Here is a 15,989-nt window from a genome sequence, read left to right on the forward strand (position 1 = left end):
AGCAGAGAAACATTGTCAAGTGATGAGGTACCTTTTTTTTGAACACATTTCATCTCACAGCAGGCAATACCCAGCACATACTAGTATTAGGGGTCAGATGTATAACAATAAGGAGGTGCTGGAAGGCTAGTTGTATGACGAGTGCCAAGCCAGATGTGTGACAGAAAAGGGCTTGAGTATATAGAGCTTTTGTGTGCCTTGAGAAGAGAGTGTATGGCACATAGCCTTATGTTAAGAAATAAAAAGAGACCCTAAGTCTAATGAACCATTTAATGGAGTTTGGTTCTTGGTAATTTAGACAAAGATAGACTTTGTAACTGGAATCCCGTGGAAGTAAATAGAACAAAAATAAGGAGTCACGTTGCCCAGTTTTCCTGAGCTTCAGACCTATGCAACATATGCTCATGCCATCTATGGTTTTACCCTGCTGTCAGTAACTCAATCAAATATTTATAAATGTAACTGTAATTATTGATTAATTCATATGGCCTTGTAGGAGAATGCATTAAATAATTATAAATACTAATTGGCCCTGTTTTAACACGCCAACTTTAAGCTATCTCGTTCAAGTATTTTGTAGGGCTTTAAATCACAAATATCCACCAAATGGGTAAATTAGTAGAAAAACTATCAAATAAGGTCGGAATTGGCTATAGGAAATATGAGAATTGATTGATTTATTAATTTTCAGCAGAGTAGAAGGAAGAGCGAATTAGTCTAAACAACAGTATTCATTCAAATCTTCCTTAATGTCAGACAACAACAGTAGTGGTATAAAATCTGATAAAATCTGCTTTTAATACAAGATAAGGAGACACTGCTGTAATAGATGAGGATTTAGGATGCAGTGGATGACCACTGGATGAGTAGTGAGACACCGATGAGAATTTAACCATCATGCTGTACAATAAATCATAGAATTGTAGAATGGCTTGGGTTGGAAGGGACCTCAAGGATCATCAAGCTCCAATCCGCCGACCTCCACATTTAATACCAGGCTGCTCAGGGCCCCATCCAACCTGGCCTTGAACACCACCAGGGATGGGACATCCACAACCTCTCTGGGCAGCCTGTTCCAGCACCTCACCACTCTCTCTGTAAAGAACTTCCCCCTGATATCCAACCTAAGTCTTCCTTACTTCAACTTAAAACCACTTCCCCTTGTCCTGCTGTTATTTACCCTTTCAAAGAGTTGATTCCCCTCCTGTTTGTAGGCTCCCTTTAGGTACTGAAAGGCTGCAGTGAGGTCGCCCCACAGCCTTCTTTTCTCCAGGCTGAACAAGCCCAGCTCCCTCAGCCTGTCTTTGTAGGGGAGGTGCTCCAGCCCTCTAATGATCTTTGTGGCCCTCCTCTGGACCCTCTCCAACAGCTCCCTGTCTTTCTCGTATTGGGAGATCCAGACCTGGATACAGTATTCCATATGAGCCTCACAGGAGCAGAGTAAAGAGGGGAGAATCATCTCTCTCACCCTGCTGGCCACCCCTCTTCTGATGGAGCCCAGGATACCATTTGCTTTCTGAGCTGCAAGAGCACACTGCTGGCTCATATTACGTTTTTTATCCACCAGGACCCCCAGGTTCTTCTCCTCACAGTCTGCATGGATGCCTGGGATTCCTCCGGCCCAAGTGCAAAACTGCACTTTGCTGTGTTGAACATCATCAGGTTCACCCAGGCCCACCTTTCTAGCCTCTCGAGGTCCCTCTGAATAGCATCCCTTCCCTCCAGCATGTCAACCCCACCACTCAGCTTGGTGTCATCAGCTATCTTGCTGAGGGTGCACTCGATTCCATTATTGATGTCATTGATAAAGATGTTAAAGAACACTGGTCCCAAGACAGACCCCTGGGGGACGCCACTTATTACTGGCTTCCACCTGGATATAGAACCATTAATCACCTAGCCCTAAAGCTAATAACAGTGAAAGAAAGATGAGCTCAAACTAGACTGCATGAAGAGAATAGTGAAAGAAATAGTGAAAAAAAACAAATTTGGTCTCAATGGCTTTAGAAGGTCTGATAGTTGTTTAACTAATCCTGACAAAAGCTGGGAGAGGACATCATCACTTGAGAGTTATGGGTGAATAAACATCACTAAGGAAAATTAAGTCAACTGACAGTTCTGCCAGAAGATCACATGAATGTAAACATTAATAAATTGAATGTGTACTTAAAAGAACACGTGATCTTGGCATCAATAGTATTGTAATAGTCTTTTAGTGCAAACATTAGTGATGAAACAAAACTGAATATATACTGTCATTATGAAAGTGATTACGTGATACCTTTGCCCACAGAGATGGACATGATGACATTAGATGTTTCTGTTGTTCCTTACACAAAGATGAATATTACTGAAACTGGTAATTTTACCTACAGAAAGCAAATAGCAGGTCAGAGCATGCTATAGAAAATATACGTAAAAGAGGATATGTCTATTATCTGTTATCAACTCCACATATTTGTGGAAAGGTTCACATTTCCTTAAGAAAAAAAAAAAGACTTATTTTGTGTAATGCCAAATAGACATAGAAATTCACTTCAAGTTTCATTCAGATGTGGATAACTAGTTTTACTGAAGCTACTCTGCTTTTGCAGATTTAGTCTTTTGAGGAACAGAATTGAAGGCCATATGAAAAGGGCATTTTAGAGCATTCTGACATACAAAAGAAAGCTGGGGTTTATGGGACCACACATTAACAGAGTAAATGGTAGTCTTGTTCTGTATTTTCCTAGTTCCTCATACTTAAAATGGAAAGAGTGAATATGTGAGATTGTCTGGCCATGGGGATGATAAGATGCCAGTTTCAAGCATGCCAGTGCTGGGATCAAGATAATGGATCTCTTCTATTCCAGGAGACATGGTGATCTCCTTGTGGGTGGAACTACCTGACTAGATAAAAGTATAGATCAGTCTGCTCTGAAAATACCTTCCAAGAAGAAGGTTGCCTGATGGTTAAGTTTGCTCTGAGTGTATCACCTGATTACCTAGATAAGCTTTTTTACAAAATTTTAAGAAGAAATTCAGTATTATCCTGGACTCCACATTTGGCTTGGACTTTTTTTTATCCCCTTCTTTATTGATTCAGATGGGCCATCATCTGTTGCAAGTACAATTGGAACTGTGGACGCAGAGTTCTGCAATCCAAGTTTCTTTATGCTTTAAAATAGGGAAGTTGGACTAAAAGTTCCAGAAAGGTCAACTTATGCATCTGTAGCAGTATGAATAGCTCTTAGGACGGGTGTAAATAAAATATACTTGAAGTTTCTTAATACCATCAAAGAGAAATCAAATTGTAAGAAGTCGAGTTTTTTTGAGGGTAAACCTAGGAACAGTCTGTCTTAAATGACCATTAAAATCTGTAACGTGCTCCTTGGTCTGCTTCCTGTGGACTCTGTTGAAAAAATTATTGCAGGTGGCTACTATGTTGGATACATTACTTTTCAAAGTATGTTTGTATATATTTTGCAAAGTGGAAGTATTATACAATTCAGTGTAAATGTCACTTAAATTTAGTGCATGGGACTCGCAAACCAATTTCAGTGCTAGGATTTTTGGTTTATGGCGTAGTGATTAAAAAGAAAAATAATGACCATAAAATCAATTACTTATTTTTCCATTTCAGGTTCATGAATAGATTGAAGAAAACATGGCCAATCGAGATTACATTAGCAGACCTATTTGCAATGGAATTTCTGTTCCTGAAAATAAAATTAATTCCTTAGTGGCTGAAGGTCATGGACAACAAATTCTAAAAGTACTACAGAAGTTCAGAGAACAAAATATATTTTTTGACTTCAAAATTATTGTGAAAGATGAAGTAATTCCTTGTCATCGTTGTGTACTGGCAGCTTGCAGTGATTTTTTCAGGTAAGTATAATTTTGGCATGATTTGGCAGGAAATGAACTGAATGTTCTTTGGAAGGGAGGGAAAGAATATTATTACAAAAATTAAAAGAGAAATCATCACAACTTTGTATGTCTGCAGAGTTTTCATCAAAGCAGTCAAACACTGTAATACAGTTAGTAAAGTAAATACTTGCACTGTTAGATTTCCAGAGTGACCTGAGAGCCCTGTGAGTTTGAGATTCAAACAGCAGTCTGTGTATTTCACTGGGTCTGCTCACTGTTCACTGGGACATAAATGTTAAACCATAAACTGCATGACTCCTCTGTTTGGCAGAACTGACATAAATTGTGTATCTTCAAGATTTGACTTTGCATGGAACAGTCTGTGTTCTTTATACTGGAAAGCATAACAGATTGATTCTAGATATGTACTGCATTGAACAATTGTGGATAACTTGTTAATGGTTTTGGAGTTGGGTTGGATTTTGTTATAATAAGATGAGTAATCAGAATAGCACAGTTTGTCTTCAGAGTTATTTAAGCAGATAGCAGATATTTTTTCCAAACTACAAATTTCAGCCTTTCAGTATGAAACAAAGCTGTGATCTTCTTACTTATGATACTTAAAGCTCTACATTCCTAAGGGACAGATTAGTCATATACAGAATTTATGAACAACTTTGCTAACCTTTTCATTAGCAAAACTGAGATGTGCAAACCCAAACTACAAACCTGTTTCTAAATATATTTTTTAATGAAACTCAAAAGTAAGATGTTCTAAAAATGAAAAAAACAGGGTCCTGAAAATGAGTTAATGAACTTAATTCAGTTGCCTGTATGTAAGTGATACATTATTCTCAAATGGCCTTTGAACATCCCACAGTCTGCATAAATCTGCCATATACGACACAGGACATAGACAAGACATGTGTCCTTAGGACTATTGACTAAAGAAGAAATGCAGATGAGGTATTTCTTCATTGCAGCAACAGATCTTGCTTTGCTTTAATGTATAGTACTGCTTGGCTCCACAGAGACACAAACAAAAAGGAATATTAGCATGAAATGGCTTCCAGTGTAATTTTTAGGGCTGGAGTAGTGTTTTCACTACCAATAGGCTTTTGGGATTAAAATCTGCCAGATAAGTTTATGTGTAACAGGTGTTAGCAGCCATAAAATTCATAAGTTGTCTTGGAATGCAAGGCTTATCTATTACCTTTGGAGAATAAAAAGTACCTATGTCCACTAGATAAAAAGTTATTTGTCTGAAAGATTGTCTTTCTTTCCTGTGGACTTCATTTTGGTTTCACTGTGTATACCCAAGATTCAGCAACATTTTGGTCCCTACTTGTTAGCTTTTTGATTCAAAGCCTTTTCCTAGCTCCTGCTCTTCTGCTAGTATTTCTCAGTTGCTATTGCTTGTAAGTGAAGCTTTATTTCCTAGCACCCAGTGTCCTTTCCATATTACTCTGCAACTTAGAGATTTGTATCATAGCTTCAAAAGACTGAGTATTATGTAAAAAAATTTCAGGTTGTAAGTTTCTTATTGCAATTGAACCTTCTTGATGGTTGGACTAGATGATTTTATAGTTCTTTTCAACCTTGTGATTCTATGAGTCTATGATTCTTGTTCAGGAGGTGAGTTTTAGCTTTACTTGATGCTCACTTTCCAAAGAGTATGCTGTACACAGTGGTTTTCACTTTCTTCTTTAGCTTCATAAAAAGTATGGGATTTTAAAATCACATACTATCCATATACTAATTGTGTAAGAGAGCTATGATATAAAACTCATTTTTAAATAGGAACTACCTATGATTTATTATTAATCCAAATTTTATACTCAGTATTTGGAATCATTTGTCTAAATCTTTCTCCACTATCATCTTTGGTCAAATCTGGGACACTGATGCTTATGCTCCAGGAGGGTAAGGGCAAATGACATGGCAGAATGGTTCTCTCGCCAGATTGCAATACCTTAAACATTTTATTTCACAATGTTAGATTGTGTGCAGTAGTTAAAATGTGGCTGTTACGTATTTAGTAATAAAGTACTCAAAGTTGCAATAAAATTTAGACAGATCTACTGATCAATAATATTCTTTTCACAATTTCAACAATTGTCTTGGTAGTCAGTCACAATCTATTTTTTGTACAGGACATTTTATCATCAAATGCTATATCAAAACTTCATTTTTTATGAACATCTGCCTGTATCCATATATCTGTCTGTCAGCTCTGAAGCAAAAAATGAAAGCTGCTCCTCATACATTTTCTCCTCTCACCACTCACCCACTTTTATTCCTGAGGAATGCACCCATCATCCATGCTGCCATTTGTTCCAACCTGCAGTTTGGAAGGCCTTTTTCCTCTTAATTTTCTGTATTTATCCACAGCGCGTGACCTAAATCAAGTTGGTTTTTTTTTTGCTATATATTTTTCAAATCAGCCTTTCTCAAACTGTTGAAACTGACGCTGCCCCTAACAACTTTCAGTTCCACTGAGTTGTAGATTTCATCTCACTTTGAAAATCCATAGAAAACACAGCTGCTATCATTTTTGAACCGTTGCTTTGAGTACATTATCATCAATCCTTTCTGATGGTATTTAAAGTCAACGTATTCTTATTGTTGTTAACCTTCACATTTTAGATCTATAGAGCTATCCCACCTTATTATACCCCAAAATTTTCTCCTCCTTCCCACACCAAAGTTGCCTTCTGTTTGCTAGATCCTTAATTTATGTGTATATCTTCTATATTTTATTCACAGAGCCATGTTTGAAGTTAATATGAAAGAACGAGATGATGGCAATGTTACTATTAGTAATCTATCACCCAAGGCAGTGAAAGCTTTTCTTGATTACGCTTACACGGGAAAAACAGAGATAACAAATGATAACGTGGAAATGCTCTTCCAGCTATCATCATTTCTTCAAGTTTCACTCCTTTCCAAAGCTTGCAGTGACTTTCTAATAAAAAGTATCGATCTTGTCAATTGCTTACAGTTGCTTTCTCTGTCAGAAAGTTATGGTTCTGTCCGCTTATTTGATCATGCACTAGATTTTGTACAGCACCACTTTTCCCTGCTACTAAGATCAAGTGACTTTTTGGAGATGAATTTTGAGATATTACAAAAATGTCTCGAAGCTGATGAACTAAATGTCCCTGAGGAAGAATCAGTCTTGAATGCTGTTCTTCAATGGACCAAACATAACATAGAAACACGACAGAAATATCTGCCTAATTTGATCAAAAAAGTGAGGCTACACCAGTTACCCGAAAAGACTTTGCAAGACTTTCTGCATTCAGAAGAATATTTACTTAAAAGTGCTAATTGTTCAGTAATAATCAATGATGCAGTCAAAAGTGTGCAAGACTTCAGCGGACTATTTCCAGATGCACGTCCTTCAACAACAGAAAAATACATATTTGTTCATAAAACCGATGAAGACGGAGAAAACAGGCATACATTTTGCTACAACATCAAAACAGATAAATGGAAAGAATTACCACATACACACATGATTGATCTTCCAGGGTCAAGCTTATCTAGCTATGGAGAGAAAATATTTATAACTGGAGGATGCAACGGGAATTGTTACAGGACAGTCAGGCTTCATATCGCTGAACCGTTTCATGATGCCACTGACCAAACCTGGTGCTACTGTCCAGTCCGCAATGAATTCTCCATAGTGTCAGCTATGAGAAAACCAAGGACAATGCACACATCTGTTGTCACCTTAAACCAGTTATTTGTAATAGGTGGAAAGACCAGAGGAGCTCAAGAAACCCGAAGTCTTTTGGATGTAGAATCATATAATCCTCTCTCCAAAGACTGGAAATCTGTAAGCCAGTTACCAAGAGGTATCTACTATCCAGAAGCAAGTGCATGTCAGAATATAATTTACGTCCTTGGCTCAGAAGTGGAGATTACGGATGCCTTTAATCCGTCTCTTGACTGTTTCTTTAAGTATAACGCTATGACTGATCAGTGGTCGGAGCTTGTAGCAGAATTCGGGCAGTTTTTCCATGCAACTCTAATCAAAGCTGTTCCAGTGAACTGCACGTTGTACATATGTGATCTCTCCACCTACAAAGTCTACAGCTTTTGCCCAGAAACCTGTGTTTGGAAAGGGGAAGGATCTTTTGAATGTGCTGGCTTTAATGCAGGGGCAGTTGGGACAGAAGACAAAATTTATATCTTAGGCGGTGATTATGCTCCAGAAGAAATCACAGACGAAGTTCAAGTCTACCACAGTAATAGGTCTGAGTGGGAAGAAGTTTCCCCAATGCCAAGAGCCTTAACTGAATTTTACTGTCAGGTTATTCAGTTTAATAAGTACAGGGACCCATGGTCATCTGTAATGACAATTTGCTCTGGAGAATTTTGAAATTCCTGAGTCAAAATGATCTATTTAAATGCACAAATTTTAGAACAGATTTTTCAGTATTAGTCTGCAGAAAAATATGTATTATTTTTGTTTTAAATGTTCAGTTTAAATTGTCTGCTATAAAAGCGTTTCTGAAAGGGTCTATAAAATTCCCATTCATCCTAGCCATTATATATTAAGAATTACTTAGTTTTATATACAAGTCTTCTCTATAATTAACTGAATAATTTGAAAATACTACTTTTCAGAAAAAAAGTTATGAGGAATTTATTTTGTAATATGTGCCATTATTTCTGTAATAATCAGTTGCCCCAGGTGATAAATTGCTGAATGAGGAAACTGATAGTGATACTGTTTTCCCTATGTAACTGAAGTTTAAAGAAATCTGCATTCATGCTGGTTTTTGTTTTTTTTTTGTTTATATATATATATTCACAAACCTGTTAGAGAACTTCATTGTCAGTTTTATCTTATTAGAATGACCTGAGCAAGGGGAAAAGCCAAAGTGACCTTCACAGCATCTTCATAGCATTAAAACCAGGTGTCTAACTTGAAGAGACTGAATATTCCCATCATCTTACATCAGCTCTTCAGTTGCACCAGTTTTTTTCCATCCTTGTGCCTTAGTAGTAGCTGTACTTTCTGTTTTCATCCCGTCGCTGTGGCAAGACAAACTTTGATAACATTTTGCAGGGTGAGCAAGATTTCTACAGGGTGGATGATTCAAGTGGGAACTTTGCTGCACAGGTGGTCATCTCAATCACTGCAAGAAAAAACACTTCAGGATGTTTTCTAACAGAAGTCTTCCATCTCTGAAGTCTGCATCTCTTTCTGCTAAGCAGCCAATAGGCTGCTTACAGCAGAAAGTTGCAAAATTAAGTTTTAGTTGTTGCTTCAGTTAACTACCGGAAAAGTTCGTATCTTGTAATACACAGAATACAAAGTTAGGAAAAAAAACAAACCCGTACTTAAAGTAAGTAGCATTTCTGAAGGGAAATAAATCATTTTTTAAAACTTCTGTACTATTTTAAATTAATTAAAACACTTTCATCTTCATGGCAATTATAGGTGATAAGTTATTACAAGGTAAACACTATGCAATATATTGCTAGAGAAACTATAGTAATCTATTATGTTAAAATTGTAATGGATTTTCAGTATTAATACTACTGTGAAGTAAATTTGATCTGATGCATACAGAGTGTCTGTCCAACAGGACACTGGAATTATCTAGGTTTCATAAACTCACTTGTAATCTTCCACAGCCAGAGAATTTTCTTTCTTTCCAGATATTTAAATAAGATTTTACTAGCCCTTATGTACTAATGAGGTCATAAAGTTGTGTAACGCCAGACAGAATGGTTCTAAACATCTAAGCATGTATTTTCCAAGCAGCTTAAAAATGAACAAAATTTAGTGAGTTACCTAATGATCTTTTACATGGCTTCAGACAACCACTGTAATTTTGCTACATCTCTGCTGCATGTAGTTTTGGCAAAAGTAAAACTCAGTATTAATGCTTAAGACTTAATATTGCCTAGCAACATATTTCTCTTTCAAACAGTAAACAGTGGAAATCTACAATTTTGTCATTTGTATAATTTATGATATCTTTCAAAAAGTTAGATAATATTATAAATATTTTCATAAAGGTGTAAGTGAAAATTATGCGCATTTGGATAACCTATTAATAGTGGAACTTTCCCCCTCAGTAATTTCTATTAAGATATGTGTCAGTTCTGTAGAAGTAAATAGTTTCTTGTAGTAGTATTTCAGGTAACTTCCACATTTATTTTGATCTTTTCATAGTGAATCTCCATATTATAAGTAGAGTTAGACCGGTAACCTTTACAATCATTTTTATATCAGAACATGGCTACTGTCTGTTAGTAAAAATGATATGTATTGAATAGTTTAGGAGAGATGGAGAATACTATTCCAGCTTATTAAATTATGAAGGGGAAAAAAAATAGGAATATAGGAGAATAGGAATTTTAGCATTCGTAGGCTAGTTAAGGTAGCATAGACTTCATTTAATTATCACAACTTGTCACTTTCCATCAGAAGTACAAGGCTGCACAGAACTGCCAGGTGATAACCTGAACCAGTGGTTGAGCATCAGGTGAGAAGGCATGGCTAACCCAGGGAGCTTGGGTGCAAGCAATACACCTGAGTGGCTGAAAGAGTGGACCTTGGACCCATCCCTCCTCATCCTTATTTATGGGTAGCAGCTGAGGGAGCAGAATCTCCTTGGATAGAGGTTGCACTCGAGCTATCACTGGTTATTGGAAGGAGAGAGCAATTTTTCTTTGTTATCTTCTGTTGCTCCATAGCGCTTATATCCAAGTAGGAGGTGCTGTCATTGTCTTCTTTTGCTGCACAGAGGCCCAATTCTTGTTTGCTTGTAGTTTTGTGCTCTTTTTATACCCAAGTAATGACCATGTAATTTATGCAATGACAACATTATGCCCATTTTATATGGGTATAAACAGCTATGCAAGTTGGAAGAGACTAGAGAACTTAAAGTTACTTTCTGTTGCTTCTGTTGTGAGCAAATTGCTGGGTTGCATGAACAGCACTGAGTCAGTCACAAGTTCAGGTGATGCTCTTTCTTCCAAGTATTTTCTCACAGTTTCTTTTATTTGATATATTTGCTGTATGCATATACCTCTGCCATACGACACCCAACAGAGCGTATGTGGTAAATTCCTCCTTATTCACACACACATATGTGTATATAAACCTAAAGATAACTTTATTGGGAAAAAAGACATACTTCTTTAATATTCTGCATTACATTTGCACAGGAACTAAAGTCAGTTCCCAGTCCAACCAATCATTCGTGAATTTCAAATGGTGTTGTCTCGCTCTCTTAATTGCTGACAAGGAAATTAATTAGTAGCATCAGTTCCTTTTTACTATTTATTACAAAGTTACTGTGAAATAGAATGAATTTTCTTCTATGTAGGTCTCATGGAAGGGAAAAAAGGTTATTTGCTGTAATTTCAACGTGATAGGAGAAGGGGAAATGGTTTCAAACTGAAAGAGGGAGGGGAGATATAGACTAGATGTAAGAGAAACATTTTTTTACATTAAAGGTAATGAAGTACTGGCACTTGTTGGCCAGAGAGGTGGTGGTGCCCCATCTCTGCAGACACTCCGGGTCAGGCTGGATGGGACTCTGAGCACCTGATGAAGCTGTAGAGTTCCTGTTCATGGCAGGGGAGTTGGGCTAGATGCCTTTAAAGGTTTCTTCCAACTCAACTGACTCTGATTCATATGGAGGGCTGAATCTAATAGTGGAATTGAATGCAGAAGAAGGTATGTTACAAAGTCATGGTTAAAAACAAGGCTTTAAAATAAAAATTTATGACTTATTTATCACAGGATTTGTAATATATCTAGCAATGGATGAAATCTCAGCGAAGTCAACTGCACTACTCAAAACAATATGGGTTTCTTGCATGAATTACTTCTGTAGGTCTGGATCAAAGATATATTTTTAGCTGACTACACAGCAATTGCAGAATTTAAAAAGATTCCAAAATTAGTGCAGGGTGATTTCTGTAACTTTTCGGACTTTTCAGAGCTCACAGAAATTAATAAAAAAGTACGTTCCTCTGAAAATAATGCATTACTAGGCAATGATTACCTAGGTTCTCACTGAAATATATTAAAATGTTTAAAACATACAAATTGCATGTAAAAGTATATGCTACTATTTGCACCTAAATAATGTAACCAAAACATTTCTAATAGTTGTTTACTGTACATCACAAAACACATTATAAGCATGATCAGTACAATATACATTAAGATAATATACATGTGAGATTTTAATACCCAGTAATGATTATATTGGATAGTTTCATAAGAATGCACTGAAAACATTATGGCACTTTGCTAATGTCATCATACTGGTTTAGTTACAATAAATATCAATTATTCAGGTGTTTATATTGATTATGTTTGCACAGACCTGATAATTATTATTTCTGTATTAATGAATTTATTTTCTATATACTAAATACGTTAGTAGTAAGTCAGTTTACTGCTGTTAAAAATTCATTATATTTAAAAAACGGAGTAAGATTTATTGGGTCCGATTTGTTCCCAGTGTTACTCCATTAAGAAATCTGCATACCTCTTCTGATTAATAATAAGTATTAGATAAGGTGTAGGATATAGGATGTGCTGATAGCGTTTGGAAATGTGGAGTCTAATTTGAAATGTTTCTGTTTGTGGTTGACCAACAGGAGGCAGCATAAGATCTATTTTAATTAAAACAGAATTAAACCAGGGATACTTTGACAATATTTGTATGTATAAATTATGCTCAGTTTACTTTTTCCCTTCTAACATCTAGTAAAGCATAGAGATCATTAAAATCCTGCTGCTGCCTGGGCTCTGCTGATATGTGGAAGTATGACACTACTGTATGTTTGCTGAGATGTTCATTCTTCTGTGAAATAAAGCACCAAGCAACTGAATCCTTCTCAGGTGTCTGTAAATGTTTTTCATTTTTGTTTGTTTGTTTCCAGTGAGCTTCAAAATACAGAGAATCTACAGTGCTTCCAACTGGGCTTACATTTTTTTCCAACTGGTGAACATTTTGAGTATTGGGATATGATCAAGAAAGCAATTAGGCACAAAAACTGCATTGACAGCATATATATATATATATTTTTTTTTTTCACTATCCTTGAACTTTTTATCTGCATATCGTTTGTAAATCAATTTGCTCTTATCAAGCTAAATTAATTTAGTCTGCTGGAAAGCTGTATATTTTTTACTGTATAGTATGTGTATAAATTGGTATTTTTTATTGGATGCATCTAGATCAGATTGGTATGTAGTATTTTCAATAGTTAAATATTGAAAATGATTATATATTTATTTTGAAGTGGGCTTCCATGCTACTTTAGACATTGCTACTCTAAAATACACGAGTGCAAAGGGTGCAGATGTGGCATTAGGTGAGTGAGCCCTCTGTTCTTATATTCCTCCAGAACTTAAAATTCAGTGACCTTCACAGTCTGTATCACAGACTGTATCACAGTATCTTACAAAGGATACCATATCATTTTTAAGAAGTTACACTCAATGGTTTTCTTAGTTCATGAGTAAGTTAAATACCTTGAGGGAATATTCACTGAACTTGCTCACTGTTAAACACCTAAGCCACCTTCCTTGACCAGCACATTTCCTTTATCCCTTCATAATTATATGGAACTTTATGGTTGGACAGCATAAGTTTCAGGTTATTTTCTCCCCTCCTGCCTTTAATCCTCTGCTATTGTTTCTACTTCTAGCTTCAAAGATAAATTCTCACAGTTACCTGACATGCAGAACAAACAGATTCTGGAATTATATTTCTATCTTCAGTGTTCTTCTGTTTCAGTCAGCTACATATAAATTCAAGAGAGTTCATGTGAATGAAGGTGGTCTAAAGACTTCCACAGTGGAGGAAGCTGGTATACACCAAATAGCCTCTGTAATAGTGGAGTAACAATTGGGGAGAAAGGAGATCTGTCTAACTTTACAAGACCAGCTACCACGAGATCTCACACTTCAATTTATATTAACAAGCAGTAATCATATTTAGTGTTTTTGTGCTCCCTATGAAAAAGGGATATATTATTATAATTAGCACTAATTATTTTTGCAGAATGGCAGAGGCTCAGGCTGGTAATGAGTTCCCTTCTTTGTATTTTTTCCACTGATTGCACTTCAATCCAGGTTGAACTAGCTTCCAACACCTTCAAGGCACACTTGCATCATATTTATGAGCACTGTTAAAATACGTAAACAATGTAATAACATAAACTAAAGCCTTGGTCATGCATAGGTTTTATTAAATACAATATATAGTGTAAAAAATTGCCAACAAAGTGGCATGGTCTTATTGCCCCACTCTCTACTATTTCTTTCCTTAAATTTTTACAGTACACAGTGGGCATTGTGTAGCAGCAGAACTGTCATCTTCTGTGAGCTGATAAAACCTCATAGGCCTGTGTGAGCGCAGTGACCTGCAGCCAGCTGTGTTTGTAGGGTTCAGCAAGGGCCCACTCATCAGTGCAAAGGAGTCAGTGCACAGAGCAGACCGGACAGAACACAGGTAAGGCGTTTCAGCAACGTATGTAAATGCATATGCTAATTAAGCATCTCCAAGCACCAAGTTGCCACGGCAACGAGACGCACACAGGGCGAGGTCCGGGCACCTCAGCGGGGGCTGCGGAGACAGGAAAAGGGGCCGCAACAGCACAGCTCCGCTGCACTTCGCTCGCGTATTCGCTATCGTGAAGCAATATTGCGGCTTACATAAACGGCAAATTTCAAAACATTTTCTCCCACTACGGAATCACCTGGACGACGAGCGTTACTTGGCTCGTTTTACATACGAGCCTCACCACATGAACCCAACCCTCCCACCATTCCCCAACCCAACGCCTCACTGAGCGCAAGAAACGCGCCGCCGGAAAGTCATAAAGCGGAAGGCGGGCTTTGGCAGAAGCTAGCCAATCGTCGGAAGGTATCGGTAAGACAAGCAGCGGCCACAGCCAATGCTGCATGGGGCTGCGCGAGCCATGTCCCCGCGGGGGAGTTACGGCGCTCAGAAGCTTATTCGGGGCATTACGGCGCGTCTAGGAGGGCGGGGCAGGAGAGAACAAGCGACGGGCCTCAACAGCCAATAGTCGCGCGGGAAGGGCTGATGGGCACTCAGCTCGCCCAATAGGAAGGTGTCGGTCGTTAAAGGGCCGGCGACCCGGTGGGGTGAGTTGGGCGTAGGTGAGTAACGCGTGCGGCTCGTGGAGTGGGTGCGGTTCGCGGTGGGACTGAGGTAGCATGGCTCCCGGCGCCTTATGGGGGGCCGCAGCCCTCGGCCCCTTTGGGTGCAGAACGGTTGCACTCTCAATCACGGGGAGCGTTGGGGTGGCAGCCCTCTGTCCTCCCGTGAGGAGTGCGGGGTCCCTCGGTCTCCGATGGACTCGGTTGCCCGGAAGCCCGGCGTGGGGAGGGACGGCGGCGGGGCTGTCTGCCGCCTTTGTTCCCTGTGAGGGCTCCGCGGGGCTGGGCCATGTCTGACGGGAGGGCCGAGGCTGGGGGCTGTGCGGCCTCCTTCCTCTCTCCTCCGGTTCTGAACTAAGAGCGGTGTGATTTGGTTGCACGTTAGGAAGAAGTTCTTCACTGAGAGGGAAGCTGATCAGAGCTGTGGTGCGCCATCCCTCCACGTGCTCAGTGCCAGGTTGGATGGCACTGGGCAGCTTCAGCTGCTGGGGGGCAACCAGCCCGTGGTGGGGGGTTGGGACTGGATGGGCCTTGGGGTCACTTCCCACCTGAACCGTTCTGTGTGTACAGTAGTACTGATTGAACCATCTCTCAGTACTTAAATTTGTCCCATGCCAGCGGAGCCGTCTGTTTGGAACCACACCTGAAGTTTTCCAGAAAGTCCTGGATTAGTATTGTGAGAAGACTGCCCAATTCTCAAATTTGGTTTTAGAAAAATAGGTTACGGGGCCTCCTGATCAAATGCTTTTTTTTCAGTCATATTTATTTTTTCTGGAAATTTCAAACGTGAAGACAACCACCAAAGCGTAATAAAAGAAATCTGGATATATATGTGTGTATATATATATATTATAAATTATTTTAGAGGAGTCTGTGAGAATTTTTGGTGTTGGTTATGACTTTTTCACAGAATCACAGAATGGCCCGGGTTGGAAGGGATCTCAAGGATCATGAATCTCCAACC

At 38.4% G+C, this 15,989-nt stretch overlaps 1 protein-coding gene across 1 annotated transcript; it reads left to right on the forward strand.

Annotated features, from left to right (window-relative positions):
- The first annotated feature begins 1,785 nt into the window (after nucleotides 1-1,785).
- On the forward strand, nucleotides 1,786-11,298 carry KBTBD3 (kelch repeat and BTB domain containing 3). The gene is made up of 2 exons (XM_003203475.3): nucleotides 1,786-3,867; nucleotides 6,616-11,298. The coding sequence occupies exons 1-2, from the start codon at nucleotides 3,647-3,649 to the stop codon at nucleotides 8,234-8,236; spliced, it is 1,842 nt and encodes a 613-aa protein (XP_003203523.1). The 5' UTR covers nucleotides 1,786-3,646; the 3' UTR covers nucleotides 8,237-11,298.
- Nucleotides 11,299-15,989: the final 4,691 nt, after the last annotated feature.

The sequence above is a fragment of the Meleagris gallopavo genome, chromosome 1, assembly GCF_000146605.3.
Source record: "Meleagris gallopavo isolate NT-WF06-2002-E0010 breed Aviagen turkey brand Nicholas breeding stock chromosome 1, Turkey_5.1, whole genome shotgun sequence".
NCBI classification, from domain to species: domain Eukaryota; kingdom Metazoa; phylum Chordata; class Aves; order Galliformes; family Phasianidae; genus Meleagris; species Meleagris gallopavo.